Source organism: Dermacentor albipictus, chromosome 6 (assembly GCF_038994185.2).
Source record: "Dermacentor albipictus isolate Rhodes 1998 colony chromosome 6, USDA_Dalb.pri_finalv2, whole genome shotgun sequence".
In the NCBI taxonomy this organism is placed as follows: domain Eukaryota; kingdom Metazoa; phylum Arthropoda; class Arachnida; order Ixodida; family Ixodidae; genus Dermacentor; species Dermacentor albipictus.
Genome location: NC_091826.1, coordinates 46,755,448 through 46,776,265, shown reverse-complemented (window position 1 = coordinate 46,776,265; position 20,818 = coordinate 46,755,448). Strand labels below are relative to the sequence as shown.

The following is a 20,818-nucleotide window of genomic DNA, read 5'->3' as shown; positions in this document are numbered from 1 at the left end:
GTACTGACGTTAATAGGACGCCAAGATTTCGAAGACAGAATAGCGTTGCTGAACCCTTCGTATGCAGAAAATAGCCCCAGTGGGGGAAACGGGGTCTTCCATACATTTCGTCCCCGGGTTCTGTGTTTGTTGCCTTTAGAAATCATCTCGCATCGGAATTGCGCGCAGCACCCTTGGACCTCCATAGCTTAATCGCCAGGTCAGTTGCGGAATCCAGTTCACTTGTCTTGCTACTCTGGCAGGTGATTTCAAATACCAGCTTGAACCGGAGTTATGTCTGCACGTAAACCATTTCGCGGCACTTAGCAAAGTCGTCTCGTCCCTAGCGCAGTTTAACTTCACAAAATGATGTCTTACAATCTAGCTTCCCAGCAGAGATTCCTCGAGTTCAATCAGCAAACGTTGCGATGTTTCCAGAAGACTGAGCTAACATCTTTTACTGATTCGACATAGTTTTCTGAGTCCATATAACCAATTTAACATTTGTGCTGCCCGATTAAGAAAAAGTTTTCAGTTTCCCTCTTATTCACACACTTATTTATACACTCGTGCCAGCTTTCCAAACACCTACTTTGTTTCCCTTTGCCGGCAGAACTGGGGCATAACGAGGACAACAAAAAGAAAAAGGAAAAAAATTTGACAAGTTGACCATTTTTTTGCTGTTTATTTCTGATTGCTCAGCGCATGCGCAGCCGTCTCACAGTTTACGAAATATTGTGCAAGGTCCTCTACAATACTCGGTTCATAACAAGTGCTTGTCAATAATAGGAGCTTCCCTTGGGACCCTTTCACGTCCTTTGTGTATCGTCGTGCAGGAATTACCATACGAGGAGGTAGGAGTTCGCTAGAACGCATGCACAACGTTTGTATGCTACAATTTCTCTTAGTGCTTTTCTTGATGTTATTGTTTTTCTACGCGAAGCTGGAACAGCGAAAGGGCGAGTTGCTTGGCCCGCGCTTTTTGACATTTTGGGCAATATAAGATTTCGCAATTGCGGAATTTATGATAGAGCGCGTGTGCCTGATCGCGGGTGCGTAGTACTTATGCAATGTGCATCCTCATGTAGGTGATCACTAATTTCTACGTAGCGCACATTCGCGCATGGAAACACTGAGGCCGTCTAACTCAGTACTATTCCTCAATAATCTCAAGACAAAGGCGTGTCGATCATCCGTAAGAACCGCGCGCGTTGTCTTTGGCGCGCAGTCGACTGATCAGTGGCCGTCACTGTTGTATTTGATGGTCACCTCGCTTCCAGTTTTCTTTTATCTGTGTCTACGTAACTCTTTGCCCATTTCTGGAATCGCAAGGCTGATGCGAGCTCCTTCGGCCGACATTTACACCTTTCCTGTCAACAAACTTTTCTCTTTTTACATCTGCTCAACTTATTGATTACGCTTTACAGAATGGCCCAACGAATAAAAAAAAAAGAAAAAAGAGGTCGTTTGCTCACGTGACGCAGGTTGGAAGGCGAGAAATTGTCGTTCGCAGACTCGCGCCACGGCCAGGTTCGAACGGAGGGCCCAATTTCCCTGCCGGGGTGAAATGCGCTTGACTTGTTGCGGAAGGCTGACGAAAGCTGGATGGAAGCCCTGCATATACGTTAGTGTATCCGCCCATTTTCTCAGAATGGCGCGGCATTTCGCGAGGGCAAACAAAACAGAAAACTGCCGATCCCAAGCATGCGCGGTGGGATTTTGCGTTAATATAAAGCATCTGCCACTCAACGCGTGTGATATAGTGGTTTAGCGCTTAGGTTTGTGCTTGTTTCGTTTCAGTTGTTGGCGAGTTCGCCACAGTGACTGACTGACTGTGTGAGCGCCCGCTTTTACACAGCGCGAACGACCACCGACGAAATGTAGAGTAGTGCACGTAAGACCGTCTCGAGTAACCCTTGTCGCCTTGCTGCCTTGCGCGCGCGAGAAGACACAAGTCGAGCCGAGCCACCATGCTTCCCGGCCCATGCAATGGCTTCCGAGATGACAAGCGCTGTCAAAAAAAAAAAAAATGAATGTTGCTCGCCCGCCCGGCTGCCCAAAGGTGGCGTTGTTGGCCGAGTGATCTGTCTGATGAAAGAAGGAATTAATTATAAGTTGAGAGAAGTGGTCATTGATGAGGAAGGGTATAGCAGCATCGGCAGTGACCATAAACCCATCATTTTGAAAATGGGATATGTAGTTGGGAAAGAGAGCAAGGAGTACATAATAGCCAGTGCGAATTTGAACGCTAAACAAATAACGAATATAGTCACTAGATTCGAGGAAGAACGTGGCAAATGGCCAACTAAAGAGTGGGAACGTGGTCAGCTTATAAGTGTAATAACGACAGAAATACGGAAAGAGAAACATGTTCGTTCGAAGGGAAAAAATAAACCGAAAAGCTGTTGCAACAGGGAGGTACGAGAAGCGATCGCCGAACGACAAAAAGCATCCCAAGAGCACAGGCAGGCAGAGAAGGCGCAGTTGCCGCAGGATGAAGTAGCCAGTAAATGGGAAATATACCGGGAGAAAAAGACTATGGTTTAAACTGGCGCAAGCAAAATTAAAATGTGAAAGTGAACGTTGGTTGTCAGAAATACATGAGAAAAAGAAAGCCGCACCTAGAATATTTTGGAACCACATAAAATGATTCGCCAGGAAGTCGACACCAATACAACAACACATTCTAGACGAGGATGAAAACAGACTGGAAGGTGAAATGGCAACCAATTTCACCCGAAAAATAAATGCCGAATCTTTCCAAGGCAATGCCGACGTTGTATTTGAAGAAAAAAAAGAGCATGAAAGAGACCTAGGTGGAAAAGGAGCTGGTGCTGACAAATTTAAACTGGAAGAAAGCCGAAGAGAAAATTCCTAAGCGCACAGCCACAGGGCTGGACGAGGTTCCCGTTAGGCTGATTTACGAACTAGGACCAAAAAGTAAGAAAAGTCTGGTGAAAGCAGTGGAAAAAAAACATTAGAAGATAGACGAATACCAGACAGTTGGCAACAAAGAAGAATGAATTTAATTTATAAAGGTAAAGGGAAGAAAGATTGAATTCACTCGTAGAGTCCGTTGACCATTACATCGGTAATATACAGGCTAGCAATGCAGGCAATGAAATTAATGCTTCAAGCATGGGCAGAGAATAATAGCATTTTAGGAGAACTTCAGAATGGCTTCAGAATTGGTACGCGTTTAGATGATAACTTATTTGTTCATACTCAGTGCATTGAAATATCAAAAGCAGAAAGCAGACCATTATATGTGGCCTTTTTAGACATTACAAGAGCCTATGACAACGTAGACCGCATTATATTGTGGGATATTCCGGAAGGGGAAGTCTACAGCTTTTGAGATAGATTTACATAGAAACTACCGTTTGCGTTGAATGGAAAGGGTTGAGGAGAGAGGAGAAAGTTCATATCAACAAGAGACTGAGGCAGGGGTGTCCTTTATCCCCACTGCTGTTTATGATGTACATGGTGGTGATGGAGAGGGCGCTAGAAGGAAGTAGTATCAGTTTTAATCGCTCATACAACAGGCGAGTACAGTTGTACACTGTAAACAAAAGTTAGCCGACATTGGGGTTTTTGCGGCTCATGAGCTTTGAAGACTACCTTGCACCAGAAAATTACTCTGGCATGCGGCAGTAAAATGCGTTACATTACATCGTTTTACTACCACCTCTCAGAAACGTAGTAAAAGGATGTCATGAGCCGGCTTTACGACGTACAGAGTTTTAGATCAGGTGACCAAAAACCATCTATTGAGAGTTTAAAACCACGTGATCTGGAACCAACCTGAATATCACGTGATTAAATACTACCACTTTACTCCCCAAGGTTGCAAGCTCCGCCCAATCCAGTTAAGCCTACGCTCGGCGACAGGCACGGCCGCGGCAGGAATGGTAAAGATCGATGCCGTGGCGGTGCATCCACCAGCGGAACGGCAGAACGTTGGAAACTTGGAACGTATGTATACTACATACGTCGCGTAAGAGGTGTCTCAAGTGGACGCGGCTTCCTGCCGGCGCGCCGCCCGTTGCACGACCGACGAGCCGATCGACTGCATTGCGTCAGTGCGAACTCATCGAAAAATAATGTTCCGATTCCGCTCTGCACGGCGAACCGGCGTGGCCATGCTCGCATTCAGCGACAAAAATCGCCTCAAGAATCGTTCCTGGACCGATCCTCTCTACGGCAGGTAAATATCTTGCCGTTCGCGAGGGATACCGCCATCGGCCGGCAGCCTACAAACGGCGAGTTGTCGCGTCTGCTGCTCCGGCCGGAAGCAAGCGTGTCGGTCAAAGTTCATTGCCAAGCACAAGCCCACTTTTTCATGCTTCTACGAGCGAGAAAACGACTGTTTCTTGTCCACTTTGAAGCTGTGAACGGAATCGTCACGACCCACTGTAGCACAAAATAAACAAAACGTTGGTTAGTTGTAGTGACAGTCAATGGAAAGCCTCACGCACTAGAAATAGATGCGATCATGTCGAGCGGTCTCGCCAATTCAAGGTGAGGGCACATAATCTCGTAAACACCACAGCTAGCGCTGTAGGAAGCGTGTATACGAGCGGTGATCATGAATTTGTGCTCAGTAGGCGTCAAAGAAGCCCGTAGGCCATCCACCATTGCAAGCAGACGGAGGTGCACGGACGGCGCGCTGATGGGCTCGTGTTCGCCAACTAACACACGGTCCGATTCGGTGTCCGATCCGGCGTCCGACGCACCTGAACGGCAGCCGGAATCGAGGTCTTTTGCCGTGCCGAAGCGCCGGATCGGACGTCCGGCGTGCGACAAACCGGGCAAATTTTCATCGTCCGATGTGTCCGACAACCGCACACTCCTCACCGTCGTTTGGCCGCAGCTGATGTGACGTTCTCTGACGTTCCCTCCACGGAGGCGGCGCTGGCAGGCCGGTTTCTCGCCGTCTTTTTTTTTTTCCCTTGCCTGCTGCAGTTTGTTGCCGACACGAAATAGTTACCAGTTCAATAAAGTTATCTCGAACATGTGCTCATGATGCAAAACAGTGCCTAGTACACTAGCACTAAGCTACCGTCGAAATCGGGAGCCGCGACGCGAGGGCCTTTCCGCGGACAAACAGCACACACCGATCTCTATGCACCGACCGTCCGAGCGAGGCTGCTCGCTTCGCTTGCACGTTTGCCCTTCGCAACGACTGCGTCGAGTAAACCAATTGTATTTGATTACGGGCTACCTAAGTGCACAGCGTTAATTGTTTTGGCAAAAATAAGCCCGCTTCATCGAGCTCGGGCTGAAACAAGCGCCGTCGGCCGCAGCGTCCGCCTAGCTATGCCTGCCGGCCGTATCGCTGGCTGAGCCGTCAGTGGACAACGCGCCGTCGTGAAGTGTTCTGTCACTTGCACGGGCATAATTTTATTGACAGTGTTCACGTAAAGCGAAGCAGTGTTGTGCAGAGTTTTTATATTGCGTTTCTCGACGTGAATCTGAACTCAAGCTGGGGGGGGGGGAGGGAGGAGGGCTGGATCTGGGCGGAGCTTACGCGCCGCTCGACCGTTCGGATACACGCACGTCGGATCGGACGCCGAATCGTACCGTGTGTCCCCTGCTTAAAGCTCGCTCATGGTTCGGCGTTAGTCCCTGTATATTCTTTATAAATAAGGAAGCCTACCTAGGCACTGTAAACCCAACAATTGGGGCCTAAATGCCTGCCCTCCTCCCAGCTACAGTTTCGTTTGAGCGACAAAGTCTGATTTCGAAGGCCGTGCTTTTGCAAACTGCATGCGACTGAAGCGGTTGCGAATCTTGAAGGCGACATCCGCTTCGTTTTTTTTATATATACAGTACATTTTCTTAAACTGCGTATAAAAAAGTGAATATTTATACAAAGTTAACACTTTTGGACCCAAGAAATTTGTTAAAGTGTCCCTACCGATTGTTGTTAGGAAAAAAACACGTAATTTTCTCATTTACGACACATTTTTCTAAAAACCGCAGAGTGGCGCCACTGCAGTATTTGTTTGGTCGACATACCACGTTGGCTGTCAGAAATGCACACTGCAGTAAGGCGGTATTTGAGTTATATTTTAGAAGTGCCTAGACAAAATGTGCTCCTTGTCGTGTGCAGTAACCATCGCAAACCCTCCGGACTCGTGTAACGCCGTTAGTTCGCCGTGTGTTTCGTGCGATCTACCAGTGTCGACAGTGAGTGTCCTACTACAGCGCCCGTCCGACCTGCCTTTGTTCTGCCCACGCTTGAAAAGTCTGGTACTGGAGCTTCGAATCGTAGTGTATGGAAGGCTGTTGAAGGTTGTGCTTTTGTGGAGCTGGAGTTCATCGGAAGTTCTACAGTGCTTGCGCCAGAAAGACGTCGGTGCCTCGGTACCTTTGAGACGAAGGAGCGTTGGCCAAGTCTTTTTGAAAGGTAAGCAAGTTTGGCCCTTGCGCGCATTCTTGAACTTATGATTTACGTAATGAACGTTGTGTACTAGCTAGAGCAAAGCGCTTTCTGATCGTAGGTTGGCCGTCTTGCTGTGCACATTTAGCAAGCAATTTCACGAAGGCTTCCTCTGATATTACAGCGTACTTGCATTCTGCTGTAAAATATATGCTACCCGCCTTGATTGCTATGCCTGAATGGGCACACAATTATGAAAACACTGAAAGTTGCGGTTCGTTCGGTAGTTTTCTGGCAAGAAGTTATTCGTTATATATGCATTCCCGCAAGTACAGTACATGTGTAATGTATCCGTCGATGTATCATGGGCTTCGCGCGTTGGCACACGATTCCTATGTTTGACGCTTAAGCGGATAGAAGCTTGTATGAAGATTTTTGTATGTATACAGTTTGGTTTGGAGGACCACGTCGCGAGAACCTGTGTATTTTTTATGTTATTGAGTGTCTTCGCGTATTTGTCTTCTATGTTGCAAAACCGACATACGCCGATATTACAGTAACGAAGTTTATTTTTAATCGAGACATTTCAGACACCGGCCTTTAAGAAAGACATAGACCAACCAATTCTTACGAACGGGATGCCAGCTCTTGCAATCGTAGGTTATACGGGAGTGCGTAATAAAGTAAGGACTGCGATTTTGTAGCGATACTTACCCCTCGATTCTATACCACTCTTGTCGCCCACCGCAAACGACCGGCTGTTCCAGTACGTAGCACGGGCCGGGGCGGCGGTCAGACCACTAACGAAAAGGAATGGCATCGCTACAAAATCGCTATCTAGCTTTCAGAATGCTTTTCATGTGCTCAATATTTTTGTTTAATCCAATGCGCCACGTTTTACTGCATATATGAGTTTTGTTTTTGATTGTCCTGGTAGCCTGTTGTTGCTGATTTCGTTCCTTCCTGAAACTTCACTTGTTACAAAATATCAGTGTAACCTCCTTAGATATAACAGAGACATTTGTGCAACCAGGCGCAAATTCATGCAGCTGGCTGTGTGAGACTTTGCAATTCCACATGACACTGGGAAATCACAAATTCCCAGGTTCACAGCACAATAAATTAAACATTTCTTACTTTTGAAGGCTATGCGGATTCTGGAGGCATCCCTACATCGAGCAGGAACCTGCTGCACTGCTGGAAGCTGGACAGCACGACAATAAAGCACGTGATCTGTGTGCTTTCTCAAAGGTGCGTACAAAACTGGCGCTGCCTTTCGAGTTGTAGGATACATTTGTGTTATATGCAATCATTTTACTGTATTGCCATTTTCAGGATTTCTAGTGGCTGATCACGAATTTTATGTTTTGGTGGAGTGCCCTCAGTTTAATGAATATACGTAAAGTAGCCTCCTCTGAGTTAAATATAATTGGGCGCTTGAGTAATTATGCCTTATATACTCCATATAGACTATATTAATCTAGCCAAAATGCCTTTTTAAGAACCATGAATTCAGATTTCGTGCCTTGAATAAGGTGCTCTAGAGTGTCTAGAAAAATGCGTTGTACCACCTAAAGACATGGTTTACGCAAAAGTGCCTTAAGCAATGCTTTCGCACAAAAGTTGTATCATCAAGAGTTTCAGAGAAGCCTGTGTGGTCGGTATGAAACATGACAAAGACAGACATAGACCAACCAAATACAACAATAAAAGCAATACATTTTGGCTTCCATATGGAAGCCTTGTTCACAATGGATGGATGGATGGATGGATACAACTTTCTTGTACGTCCGGCAAGGTTTAATTGTTCACAATAAGACTAAAAAAAGTGGAAGTGCATATTTAATTATGTAAGTTTTAGCATAAGATGGGCATGGGTTCCTTGGTTTCAGATAAACGTGTGTCCTGTTGATTGCATCTCCAGGGAATCCGGGTACAGGCATGGCTTCCAATTTCTTTCCTGGCCGATTATGCTAGACACTATCCAGTCACTATTGTGTTTAGTCATTGCTGCATGCTCCACTCCAAGCATTTGATGCCACTCTTTTCTCATCCACATCGTTCTGATGTTGGCGTAGCCATTGCTTAAAGTTGCCCATTGCTCTAATGTAGATAGTATTCATATACACATGTTATGTTTCAAAGGTCAGAATTCATGTCAGTAAAATTTTTGATACGGTTTGTTACTGGGATGGCTACCTCGTTGGTTTAACATGGCTTGTCACTGGGATTGCTCTCTTGTTTGTTTAGCTTCTTGTCGGGTTCTTATGGATTTGATTTTGTGCACAATGAGATGTTACACACACGCCTTGCATACACATGAAAAAAAGCTTTACAGCAGAGATAACATATATGCATGGGCATATATATGTGTCAATAAAATACTCGAGCCTCATTTCTGCCGACAGGAAAAGAAGTTATTTCTCCTCGAGGCCATGACTGCTTGCAATAATGAACCTTCAAGAAACGGTTTTCTTTAATCCGTATTTTTGATATCTAAATGCTTATGTGGCATGTACAAACTGCTTGCATCAATTTCTCATTGGGATGAGGGACCTAAATTTTAAATTTGAGTAATAATTGCAATAAATAACTAATTTCACCTGTCTTCTTATGACTCTAAAATTCTATGCTTCTACCTTGCCAAACCTTTTATGAAATTAGTTTGATGAGGCCCAATATACAGGGCTTTCTAAATTGAAGGTATCAGTACTTATTAAAAACTGTGCTAAGAAAATGCTGCTTGTGTATGTGGTTTATTCATTTCTCAGACAAAAGCTTTACACCCAAGTGCAGTCAGTAAATCGAAAACAAGTGCGTCTTGTTCAATAGTTCTCGAGCACTTGTGCGTCACTATAGTCGGATACAAATTTAGAACAGGGGAGGCCCCGCCCAGATTAATGAAGCGCGACGTCCGATTGCCTCCGCGACTAAAATAATCCCGCTCAAAAAATCGTGCTTAGGAAACGCGCAGTTCTCAGTATAAATAAAGACTTTGATGACTGGTTTAGTAGAGCTCTCATGTGCTACAGCACATGCCAGATCGCGACAGAAAAATAACCCCATGCCTTCCACAACGCTGCCCGTCGTCTGCTCTTTAGCTTCATTGCAAGTGGAAAAAGTAGAAAGAGCAACTCTGCATGGCATTTGTGCTTGTTTACATGTACACGGCCCATTTACTACTCCTGTTCCGAGCTTCAAATGAATCAGTTGCTACTGAACCAGTACTTATATAAAACAATGCATTTATCGCAACCATTACAAACCCAAGATGCTCAGTGTCAGCGAAAGCACCGTGTTAAAGGTGAGGAGGGAGGTCACAGCTTCGCATATTTCAGGTGGCAAACTATCGACGCCCTCGCGAAAACGCCCACAAAATGTGGAGAAAAGAAGAAGCAGCACGAAGAAGGACACATGTGCGCTGAGGTCGTGTGCACGATTTCTTTCACCACAACGAGATACCGACGATCGAGATCTCACTAACGAGTTCTCGAAGCGTATATTGTGTTATGTTTGTGCCCTGGGATTTGCCTGACGGAAGGCCAGTGCTATGGTTTGTCGACTGTGGAGGCAGCATTCATCCCCGCATGGTGCCTGCCTGCTTCGGACACGACTACGTGCACGGCGTCCACGACGGAAGCAGCCACCGGATCACGGACTGCTATTCGGCCCCTCCCCGTCCCGGCAGCAATGCAACCCCCCCCCCCTTTGTCCGGCGGCGCCCACACCACAAACGACTCCCGCTGTGTTTGGGACAGTTTCCAAAGGAGGGCTTTGTTTCGACTCGGTGCCTTGCAGTTGGTGCCCTTTGTCCTATGCGGGCCATAAAACTTGCCCGGCGCACCATTCTGACCGACCGCCAAATCATCCTGACGCCGCAGCGCGGTTCAAGGAAGCGCCGGCCACTGAGAGCGGCGTTAGGACCCTGGAGGCTGCCCGGACCCTTTCTCTCACGACCTTGTTTCGTCCTTGGGGACTGTCTGGGGGATCTTTGGACGGAGGGGTGTTATTTAAGCAGCTTGCAGCTGCTCTGTTGGTCTCTGTCCTGATAACGACGACAACATGTAAACATTGTATAAAGAATTATTCGCAGAGAAAACTCTCCTCGTCTCTGACTCTGTGTGAAGCGAGGTCCAGATCTCCTGCCAGCCACACATACCTCGGCAAGCGCAACAATGGATCTCCCATCACTGAAGCGGTGTACTGTGTGTCAAGCACTCAGAAAGTGGTTTTGGCACGTAAAACCCCATATATTATGTGTGTCAAGCACAGCAGCCAAGCATTCTCCCGTGACCTCTCAAATAAATAAGCGGTTCATTTGATGACATATTCCTTCTAATGGAAGCCCAATTCAGAAAAAGCAACGTCCTGCACAGATCATGCTTAATATAAGCGTTGGCATGGAAACGTGCCGAAATGCCGGAAAATCTGAATGCAAATGCAGTTATTAACTCTGAATAACTATGTGGGGCCCGAAATGCTCATTCGGGCAGCCACTGTCCAGCTTCACACGAAAAAGCAGTAGTCAACGTGAATGAAATTGACAGCCACTCTTAGCAGCCTGCACGCCAAAGCACATTGTGCTTTGTGTGCAGTTGTGCTGCCCCTACTGTTTTTTCCAGCCCGTTGAGATGAATAATGCCAATGTCAGAAGGCCCAAAATACTCTATTGGGCAGCCACTTATGAGCATGACGGGCCCTGTGATGAAATAACAGTCATCAGGGCACGCTTCAAAGGCACCTTTAGCAGTCTGCACGTCAAAGCCCAGTCAAGCCGTCACCACTGTTGGTGAAACGGCAGCAATCAATGCGAGAATGACAGCCACTGTTGGCAGCTTGCATGCAAACACACATTCATGTGGTGGCATTGTTTGTTACCTGGCCTAGGCAAGTAATGCGAATAAGAGAACAATTATCAAACATCATTAGCTTAGTTAGGCCCAATATACTCAGTCGGGTAGCTACTAATAGCAGTAGTCGAGGGCACGCTTGAAAGGCACCATTAGCAGTCGGCACATCAAAGCGCAGTCAAGCCGTCGCCACTGTTGGTGAAATGGCAGCAATCAATGTGAGAATTACAGCCACTGTTGGCAGCTTGCATGCAAACACACATTCATGTGGTGGCATTGTTTATTTTGGTTACCTGGCCCAGGCAAGCAATGCGAATAAGAGAACTATTATCAAACATCATTAGCTTAGTTAGGCCCAATATACCCAGGCGGGTAGCTATTAATAGCAGCAGTCAAGGGCACGCTTGAAAGGCACCATTAGCAGTCTGCACGTCAAATCACAGTCATACCGCAGCCATTGTTGTATTTGTTTATCTGACCGGGCAAGTAATGTAAGCACATGTAAGCCAATGTAAGCACAATTATTCACCCTGAATAGCTCTGCTAGCATTGTGCTAAAAATTGCTGGGTGAAGTTGAATGTGTTTTATTGAGGCAATTATTTAATTTACAAGCCATCGGCATGTCGATCAACGGCCAGGTTCAGACAATGTCATTTGTGAAGTAATAAATGGTGAAAGTTGCAAAAGCTCTCAGTGCACTACTTCGCTGGGCTCCATTCATTGAAAAATGTCTTTGCAACGGCGAAAGCGTCAGACAGAAATCACACCCCACTGCACATTGTTATTCGTGCTGAAAATTTTCGCCATCATATGTGATAGGCAGCGAAACCGTTTGTTTACTAAGACTGAATGCATGAAAAATGCAACAGCATAGCAAGGTGTTTCACAATATGCAGCCTTTCATGTGCACTTCTGGCTAGCTGCCACATGCACTGACGCATAAACATGAACAGAGGTAAGAGGCAAAGTTACTGTGCAACCCACATGACGCTTTTAAAAAATGTATCTAAACCTTTCTGTTTTGATAGGCGATCAAAATTTGTTTTGAGCAAGTTGGTTAATCACATTGCAGCAACAACACAAGAAACAAGGACAGAAAACGCAGCGAGTAGGCAGATTGAGAAGACGAGGTAGACCAGTGAGAAAGGTTTTAATGAGATGGAAGAGGCCAGTCCTGCAGTGTACAGGAGTTAGTGCTTTGAATGAGATTGGCTAATGAAAATGTGTAAGGACTTTGCTGAAAGAAAACTATCAAAAACAAATACTAATATAAAATGAAAGGACAAATATGAGTAAGTGCAAACACGCATGGAAGCAGGAACGCTGGCAACACAACTTATGCGTGACTGTGCCACAGCACGCATTCTACAGCTTGCGTGCGCGGTGAGCACTGGTGGAAAGAAATCAATCGACGGTGCTATACACAACGCTCTAACACCGCCGTTAGATGCTCGGCTATCTCACTGTTGACAACTATCACTCACGCTAAGTTGACGGCGACAAATCTTTGCATTGGAGGCTTCTTTGTCAAATATTTTCTGTTGAGACGCTCGTAGGTTTGTTTCATGCGCGCACGCTTTTGTAATTTCTCCTCAGAATGGTTTTGCTCCATCACTTTACCCCGTCCGACGAAAAATGCAGCGACACGGTACACGAACTCACCCGCCGCTGACAGCAGGCACCAGACTTTGACAAACTTTTCTTGTCCTAACTTCACTCAGGAGCGAAATAAAAAAGACATGAAACAAACAGGCAGGATGTGTGTTTGCAGCAGTCGCCGAGCCATCCTGTTTTCAGGCAAAGCGTAACGCAGCATCAGCGATGCTCGCTGCAATGTTTCTTCGCCGGATCACGGCTTAGAATAAACGCACGCGGCACAGATGCCGCATTGTAAGCTCGCAGTAATATTTCCGGCATGATAGACATTGACAAACAGTTTGGGAATTCACTGTGACGAGGCATTGACACGCACAGCTGACTCGACTTGGCCCAGTTCGAAGCCCGGGCGGCCATCTTCGACGGCGGGCCACCGGCCGTCCGGCGCATGACGTCAGTCCAGAGTGCGCACCCATTAGTGGATGCTCGTGTGCATCCGCCTCGGAGGAGTAAACGCCCCTGTTTTTCTACAGTTGTATCCGACTATGATCGAGCACATCTTGACCCTTGGCCTAATACTAAATCGGGCTTGAAGCTTTCAGTGTGTGCTAATCGCTAGAACAGCACCAGATTTCATTCTGTGCCAAGGGGTGGAACGCATTTGCTTAGAGCTAGGCAGATGAATGTCTTTCTTTTGCATTGAAGTTCCCAATACTTTCTAGTCTTAGGTGAAAGTACACAGCTCAGCACAACGCATGTATGGTATACGTAAGGGTACTTTGTTCTTTAAACCGTATCAACAAGAAGCAGCTACTTCCGTTTTTGCAAACCTTACCTTATTTCCTAACCTTTCCTTGATCAAAAGTGTAGAAAATTAATCTGTGCTTGTTCTGTTGTTTCACAGGTAGACATCGGCGACGGTGTATATGGTGAAAAGGACCTGCTGAAGAGGCTGCGCCTGGATGCTAACAACTCGGGCTTTCAGTTTGCGGGGGGCCTCCTTAAGGCTCCTTTTACAAAAGAAGAGGTTGAAGGGAGGCGCTACACATGGATGCACAGCGATTGTTTGTGACAGCGTCACTGGCCTGCCTTTTCGCTTTGTTCTGGGTTTCCCACGTTATCTACTCGAAAAAGGCCCACAGGATTTTGACATTTCTTGAGCACTGCTTTCTGGATTTTTGCTACACAAAGCCGCAGGTGAAAGCATTGGATTTAGTCAATTTTTACAAGAACTATTGCTAGGCAAAAAAATTTTCAGATGCATATCCTCAAGAAAGTTTCTGTCAAAATTATTTTGCCTAACAAAAGCACTCGTGGGTTCTGTGGCTGGCAGGTTGCCCAAGCCATGTAGCACAGTGCTTGCTTTAAAGGGACACGAAAAAGAAAATTTATTTGAGCTTTATTAAATCATTCTTCTACAACACCGAAAAAACAACTCCCACCATGAGAATTGGCTTGATAAGCCAGATAACTTGCAAAAACGAAAACTGGTGTCGCCACCACCACCTTATAGTTCCTGCACCAGCTCGCTGTGATATGGAATTTGACGGTGTCTGTTCGGGCCTAGCTAATGTTCTACTGGCCAATATTGATGAATTCCGTTGTAAAGGTGTCAAAGAATATACTTAGTTGAAGTATGACTCCACACTGATGTGCGGGCACTGCATAAAACTTGAAAAATGAAAGTTAAATCTTCATTTTCTCTTCTAATAATCCTCTTATTGCCACGATGTTCATGAATACAGTTCTGAAAGATTGTTTTATCAGTATAAAATGATTTACTGTTTCACTTTAGTATTTCTGTAATGGACCTTCAGCAACAAAATGTGTGTTAGTATTCCACAGGTATTCTCAGCGGGGGCAAAAGCACCAGCAGCATGCTCAATGATTCTGTACCAGCTGATAACTTGAAGGATGTCCTGTGCCAATAGGATTAGGCCAACGTGGCTCTGTGTTAATCACAAGTGTATTATGCAAAACTTAATGGCCCAGAAATTGGTAATTCAGGAGGGAGTTGAATTAGCAATTTTTTTTTCTTTATCATGGACTTCTCACATTACACTTTGTCACAACGCATTCACTTTAAAGTAACTGGAGAATAAGGTGGTTTGGTATTCAGACATGCCTTCTGTGTGTAAACAGTGTTAGATGAGCAATACAAAGATACACCATAGATGCTGACTGGCAACATGAAGGGGTTTGAGGGCAGCTACAAATATACATCCTTGTAGTCGTACCTATAGCACCATGTTCAATTTGTCACACAAGCATATGGCATCCATCACAACTGCATGCCTAGAAACGGACAAGGGCAACACGCTCAATTCCCTTTTAGTCTATCTAAGAAGCACTACAATTTTTAGGCAACGAAATTGAAATCTGGCTTGTACCCATAAGTACTGCAATACAGTTGTGCAACGTGTTCCTCTTGTGTGGAAAACGGGCTGCATATGTTTTCTTTGAGCACAAGGGGGAGTGGTATCAGTTAGAGCCCCTCCATCCACGTGCCACTGCCGCTTTCTTAAGTAGCGACAACCTTTGTTGTGCGCCGCCTTTTCCCCTCACACCAAATCCGGTTCCAGCATTTCCAGTTTAAAAGTTTCCGGTTCCGGCGTTACCGCTTCCTGAAGTTGTTCTGCGGGAATTTCCGCTTTGACTGCCGATGGTGAGACACCCACGCGTGCTTAGCAGAGCTGTGGGAGTCGCCATGAGAAGAATGCAAAGGCGACAAGCTGTTGTATTCCGCTGAAGTAGTAATTCGTGGTCGCTGTTTTCTAAATGCACGAAAAACGGCAGTGGTCTCCAAGCGCCCAGGCACTACATTCCACTGTACGTTGTCTCTCGTGGCACAACCCGTCGCAGGTTGACGCGAAACAGCGAACACGATCAGATCGCTGATTGCAATAGGCGGTGGTACTTGGATGGAATCGCATTCACAGTTTAAACCGCAGCTGGTGCAATTAAAGCCTCTCCATCGACGCAAAAGTAAACAACGTTAAGAAAAACATAGCGTTACTTCCACTCGGAACAGGAAGCTGCAGCTACGGAAATTCCGCTTGACACCGGAAGCTAAGGGGGTGAGTGGCAGAGGAGCGTGGAGGAAGAGGGTAGGTTGGCGGTACTTAACCTGGTCAGCGGAAACGTGTATGGAGGGGCTTTAGTATCAGTTAATGGCTGTTTTCACATATATGTTTTGTCGTGTGTATTAGCAATCACCATTTTCCTTATCTGAGTGAGGTCATTTTTTAGAAAGTTTGAAAGTTTATAGAACATGTTGTTCATGGTTGTTGCAGTTTTCTTCCTAACTATCCATTCATTGCACTGTGCACCCATGTCTTGGGCAACTAGCTGTTTGAAGGTCAGTATGCTATCGATGGGTCTAATGGTAATCTCTAGTGCCCTCTCATTTGCTTGTTGCAATACTGAAGAGTTTTGTATATTGTGTCACTTGTTTATTTTCACTGTACTTTAGTTTCACTACATCTTGAATGTGTTGTGATAGTTTTTCTTTTGCAATGAAAGATATGGTGGACAGTTGCCAACACTAATGTGATAGTATGAATGCTTGCTGTATTTATCACAATTGTTTCATTTCGCTGGGGCACTAATGGTCATTAGCAGCAGATGCTAGCTGCCCTTAAGTGCAATGTTTTTATGTTGCATAGTATTGTTCATGATCCATTGAATGCACTGCACGCACATGTTGTGGACAACTGCCTGTTTGAAGAAATTGTCTGCATATTCAGTGGGTCTAATGTGAACATCTCTACTACTGACTTAGCTTCACTACATCTTGAATGTGTTGTAATAGTTTTTATTTTGCCGTGACAGATGTGGTGGGCAGTTGCCGGCACTAATGTGATAGTACGAATGCTTGCTGTATTTACCACATGGTTGTTTCATTTCGTCTGAGGCACTAGTGGCCGTTAGCAGCAGATGTCATTTGGCCTTATGTGCAATATTTTTATGTTGCATAGTTTTGTCCATAATCATCCATTGAATGCACTGCAGACCCATGTTCTGGACAACTGCCTGTTTGAAGGAATGATCTGCATATTCAGTGTGTCTAATGTCAACATCTCTAGTACTGCCTGTGTATTTGTGAGTTAGATTTTGTATTGTGTGTCATTTTGTTTTCACTGTGCTTTAGTTTCACTACATCGTGAATGCGTTGATAGTTGTTTTTTTTGCAGTGAGAGATATGGTGGGCAGTGGCCGGCACTAATGTGATAGTACGAATGCTTGCTGTATTTACCACATGGTTGTTTCATTTTGTCTGGCGCAGTAATGGCCATTAGCAGCAGATGCCATTTGGCCTTAAGTGCAATATTTTTATGTTGCATAGTTATGTTCATACTAATCCATTGAATGCACTGCACACCCATGTTCTGGACAACTGCCTGTTTGAAGGAATGACCTGCATATTCAGTGAGTTTTATGTGAACGTCTCTAGTACTGACTGTATATTTATCAGTTAGATTTTATATTGTATGTTGCTTGTTTTCACTGTACTTTAGTTTCACTACATCGTGAATGCGTTGATAGTTGTTTTTTTTTTGCAGTGAGAGATATGGTGGGCAGTGGCCGGCACTAATGTGATAGTACGAATGCTTGCTGTATTTACCACATGGTTGTTTCATTTTGTCTGGCGCAGTAATGGCCATTAGCAGCAGATGCCATTTGGCCTTAAGTGCAATATTTTTATGTTGCATAGTTATGTTCATACTAATCCATTGAATGCACTGCACACCCATGTTCTGGACAACTGCCTGTTTGAAGGAATGACCTGCATATTCAGTGAGTTTTATGTGAACGTCTCTAGTACTGACTGTCTATTTATCAGTTAGATTTTATATTGTATGTTGCTTGTTTTCACTGTACTTTAGTGGGATTGCACATTGAATGTGTTGTGATGTATTTTATTTTGCTATGAGAGATCTAATGGGCAGTTACCAGCCCCCAGTCTGTGTGTTAATACAAATATTTATTATGCTTATCACAGTATCTTATAAGGCTATAGTTTTGTGATGATTAACTCATGCCTGACTTTTTTATGAGAAACATGTCAGAACTAATAAACAATCCCTCATGCTTGGGATCCATGAAATCGTCTTTGTAATCTTTCAATTGTCTTCGAAATATTTCCACATCAGGCCCAAGAAACTCCAGAACGGGCTTGAAAAATTACTCTCGGAAAGAACCGAGAAAACCTGATGAACGAGGTAAAAAAATACTCCGAGATCAGCTCCAACAAACCACAGAATGGGCTTGAAAAATTACTCTCAGGTAGAGCTACGAAACCTTGATAACGAGGTAAGAAAATACCCCGACATCAGTACCAACAAACTCGAGAATAGGCCTAAAAATAACTCCCAGGAATAGCCTAGAAAACTGGATGAATGAGGTAAAAAAATACTCCCACATCAGAACCAAGAAACTCGCGAATGGGCTTGAAAAATAACTCTCAGGAATAGCCTCTAGAACTTCGTGATGGCAGTAAAAATATAGTCCCACTATCGTCCCTAAAAACCTTCCCACAGATTAAAAAATTACTCTCGTTTCTACATACAAAAACCTTGGTCAGCATGGTAGTAAATTTTTACCTCGACTGGTACGTAGTAAAAAAAACCCAGAAACGGGAATGCGATACAGGACGAGCGGTTTACTCCCGTTTCGCGTTATTTTTGTTTAGTGTGTAGAGCAGCAGCTTGCAGGTTTATTTTATGCGGACTATATTGTGTTGCTAGCTAACAAGCAAAGTGATTTATACATCTGGCTAATATCTGTGCGCAGGAAGGCAAAAATTTAGGTTTGAAATTTAGTGTTAGAAAATCAGGTGTTATGGTATTATATGAAAACAGTGACCAGACAGTGGCGATACAGGGCCAGGAAATGCCTCGGGTAACAGAATATAAATACCTTGGTATATGGATAAACGAAGGCAATAGATATATATGGAAACACAGGAAAAAACAATAACAGTGAAGCGGAAGAGAAGTGGCATTCATAATGAAGCACAGAGCGCTATGGGGATGAAATAGGTACGAGGTGCTCGGAGTTATGTGGAAAGGTGTAATGTTACCAGGACCTACTTTTGGAAATGCGGTTCTTTGCTTTAAATCAGTGGTACAATCGGGAATCGATGTGAACCAAAGGTCAGTGGGCCATCCCGCATTGGGCGCTCATGGAAAGACTACAAATGAAAATGTGCAGGGTGATATGGCTGGACTAGTTTTGAAGTTAGGGAAGCTCAAAGTAAAATTGAGTATGAAGAACGATTGAGGAATTTTGAAGAAAGTAGATGAGCTGGGAGAGTACGTGTTGAGGTATCTGTACTGGAAAAACATTGATTGACAGTGGAGGAAAAAAAAACTAGGGAGCTTACCAGCAAGTATGCGGCCTGTAGGGTGGGCAACACAGCAACAAAGAACGTCAAGAGGAACGTCAGAGAGGCCGAAATAATCTCATGCGTGGCGGCAATGGAAAAGAAGCCTGCCATGAGTAACTACTTAAGAGGAAAAAACGAAATCAGGAAAGAAACAAGGTGTGATAACTCAAACAGAAGCTCATTGCTTCTCGAAGCGAGATCGGGATGTCTTAGAACACGCACCTATAAAGCGAGATATCAGAAATATGAAGAAGCATGTGCTTGCTGCGGTAAAGCTAGGGAAACTATGGAGCATGTTTTATAAGATTGTGAAGACGTCTACCCAGCGGTCGACTTAGGCGTCACTGGCCTCCTTGAAGCGAGAGCAGAGGTTCAGCGAGAGCAGTGAAAAAGTAGACATGTCCGCAATAGGGATCAGTAAGAGGCCGATTGGAGGATTGGTGGAATAAAAATAAGGAAACCACAAAAGACGGAGACGTACAAAAGCACAGTTCGCAACAAGTGATCAGAAAATTTGGTTGTGGGAGTTCATAGGGTTTTCAAATCTTTTTTTATTGTTTAACCTAGGCAGGACATTAGGCAGTATAGCAGAAAGCGCTTAGTGGCGCAACCGACCACCCCGTTTCAAAGGGGACACTCATAACATCCATCCATCCATCCATCCATCCATCCATCCTGGCGCTCACGGAGGCGGCTGTAGGAGGCAGACCGCGCGAGATTTCAGCGTGCGCTTTCCCTCTCTTTTCACGTGTTGCGGGCTCTTTTCACGGAACATATCCCCGGCAATTTTTCACATTTGCCTCGTGCTCTCTCTTGAACATTTTTCCGCCTCATCCGTTTACTCATTTCGTGCTTTTTCTTGCGTTTCGTGCTTGTGTTCTTTTTATAGGCTTATCAATTGGTACTTATACTTGCGTATGCGATATTATATTATATGATATTGTATGATACGTATACTTTTCTTATGTTTAATCATTGTTTTTAGACAAAGTGGATTCACACATCATCTATTATCTGTGAACTGGTCGCTTACTGTGGATGGCAAAGAGTGTTTGGTGTCTGCCTAGCTTCTTTCTGTCTTTCTCTTGTTCTCCTTCCTCTCTTTTTTTTGTGCATCACCGTAATTGAGCATATGACTTGGCAGTTTTTTTTTTTGCGCTTGTACGCCTACTCGGTAGTGCAATGACCTTCGTGTAATATTTGCTAGTATCTTTCCATGCATACTTATTTTTCTGTGTTTAGTTTCATGTTGCCGAGAATTGCGTTGTGCAAATAATGCCTTTTCAAGGTAACAGTCAGATCCGTGAAGGGACGCCAACTCAGCCAATTTTGCTTTTATATTTTAGGAAATACTGCTTTTGTACGTGATGGTTTCTTTTTTCCTCACTTGAATAACTCCTGTTACACGTTGATGTCACTGTATTCCTCCTCTTGCACACTGCCTTCGTGGAGGCTATGTAAGGCGCCCGGAAATATATATATATATATATATATATATATATATATATATATATATATATATATCTGTGTGTGTGTTTGTGTGTGTGTGTGTGTAAAACAATAAACATGCCCTAAGCAGATGCGCGGAAAAGCGACTTGTCTAGTATATGCAAATAATA

The 20,818-nt window shown here is 44.6% G+C and overlaps 1 protein-coding gene and 1 long non-coding RNA gene across 3 annotated transcripts in view; one reads left to right on the top strand and one right to left on the bottom strand.

The window, feature by feature from the left end:
• Window positions 1-20,818, bottom strand: part of LOC139061050 (uncharacterized) — a 34,793-nt gene that overhangs the window by 1,695 nt on the left and 12,280 nt on the right. The window contains exon 3 of the mRNA XM_070540488.1: window positions 1,455-1,593. Coding sequence (XP_070396589.1) covers window positions 1,455-1,593 — 139 coding nt within the window. The remainder of the gene's footprint in view (window positions 1-1,454; window positions 1,594-20,818) is intronic.
• LOC139061030 (uncharacterized) lies at window positions 5,983-16,359 on the top strand. Of its 2 annotated transcripts, none has more exons than XR_011515148.1 (3): window positions 5,983-6,391; window positions 7,510-7,615; window positions 13,716-16,359. It is a non-coding gene; the product is annotated as an uncharacterized lncRNA (long non-coding RNA). The 2 variants fall into 2 exon arrangements; XR_011515149.1 differs by lacking the exon at window positions 13,716-16,359 and adding an exon at window positions 9,703-10,040.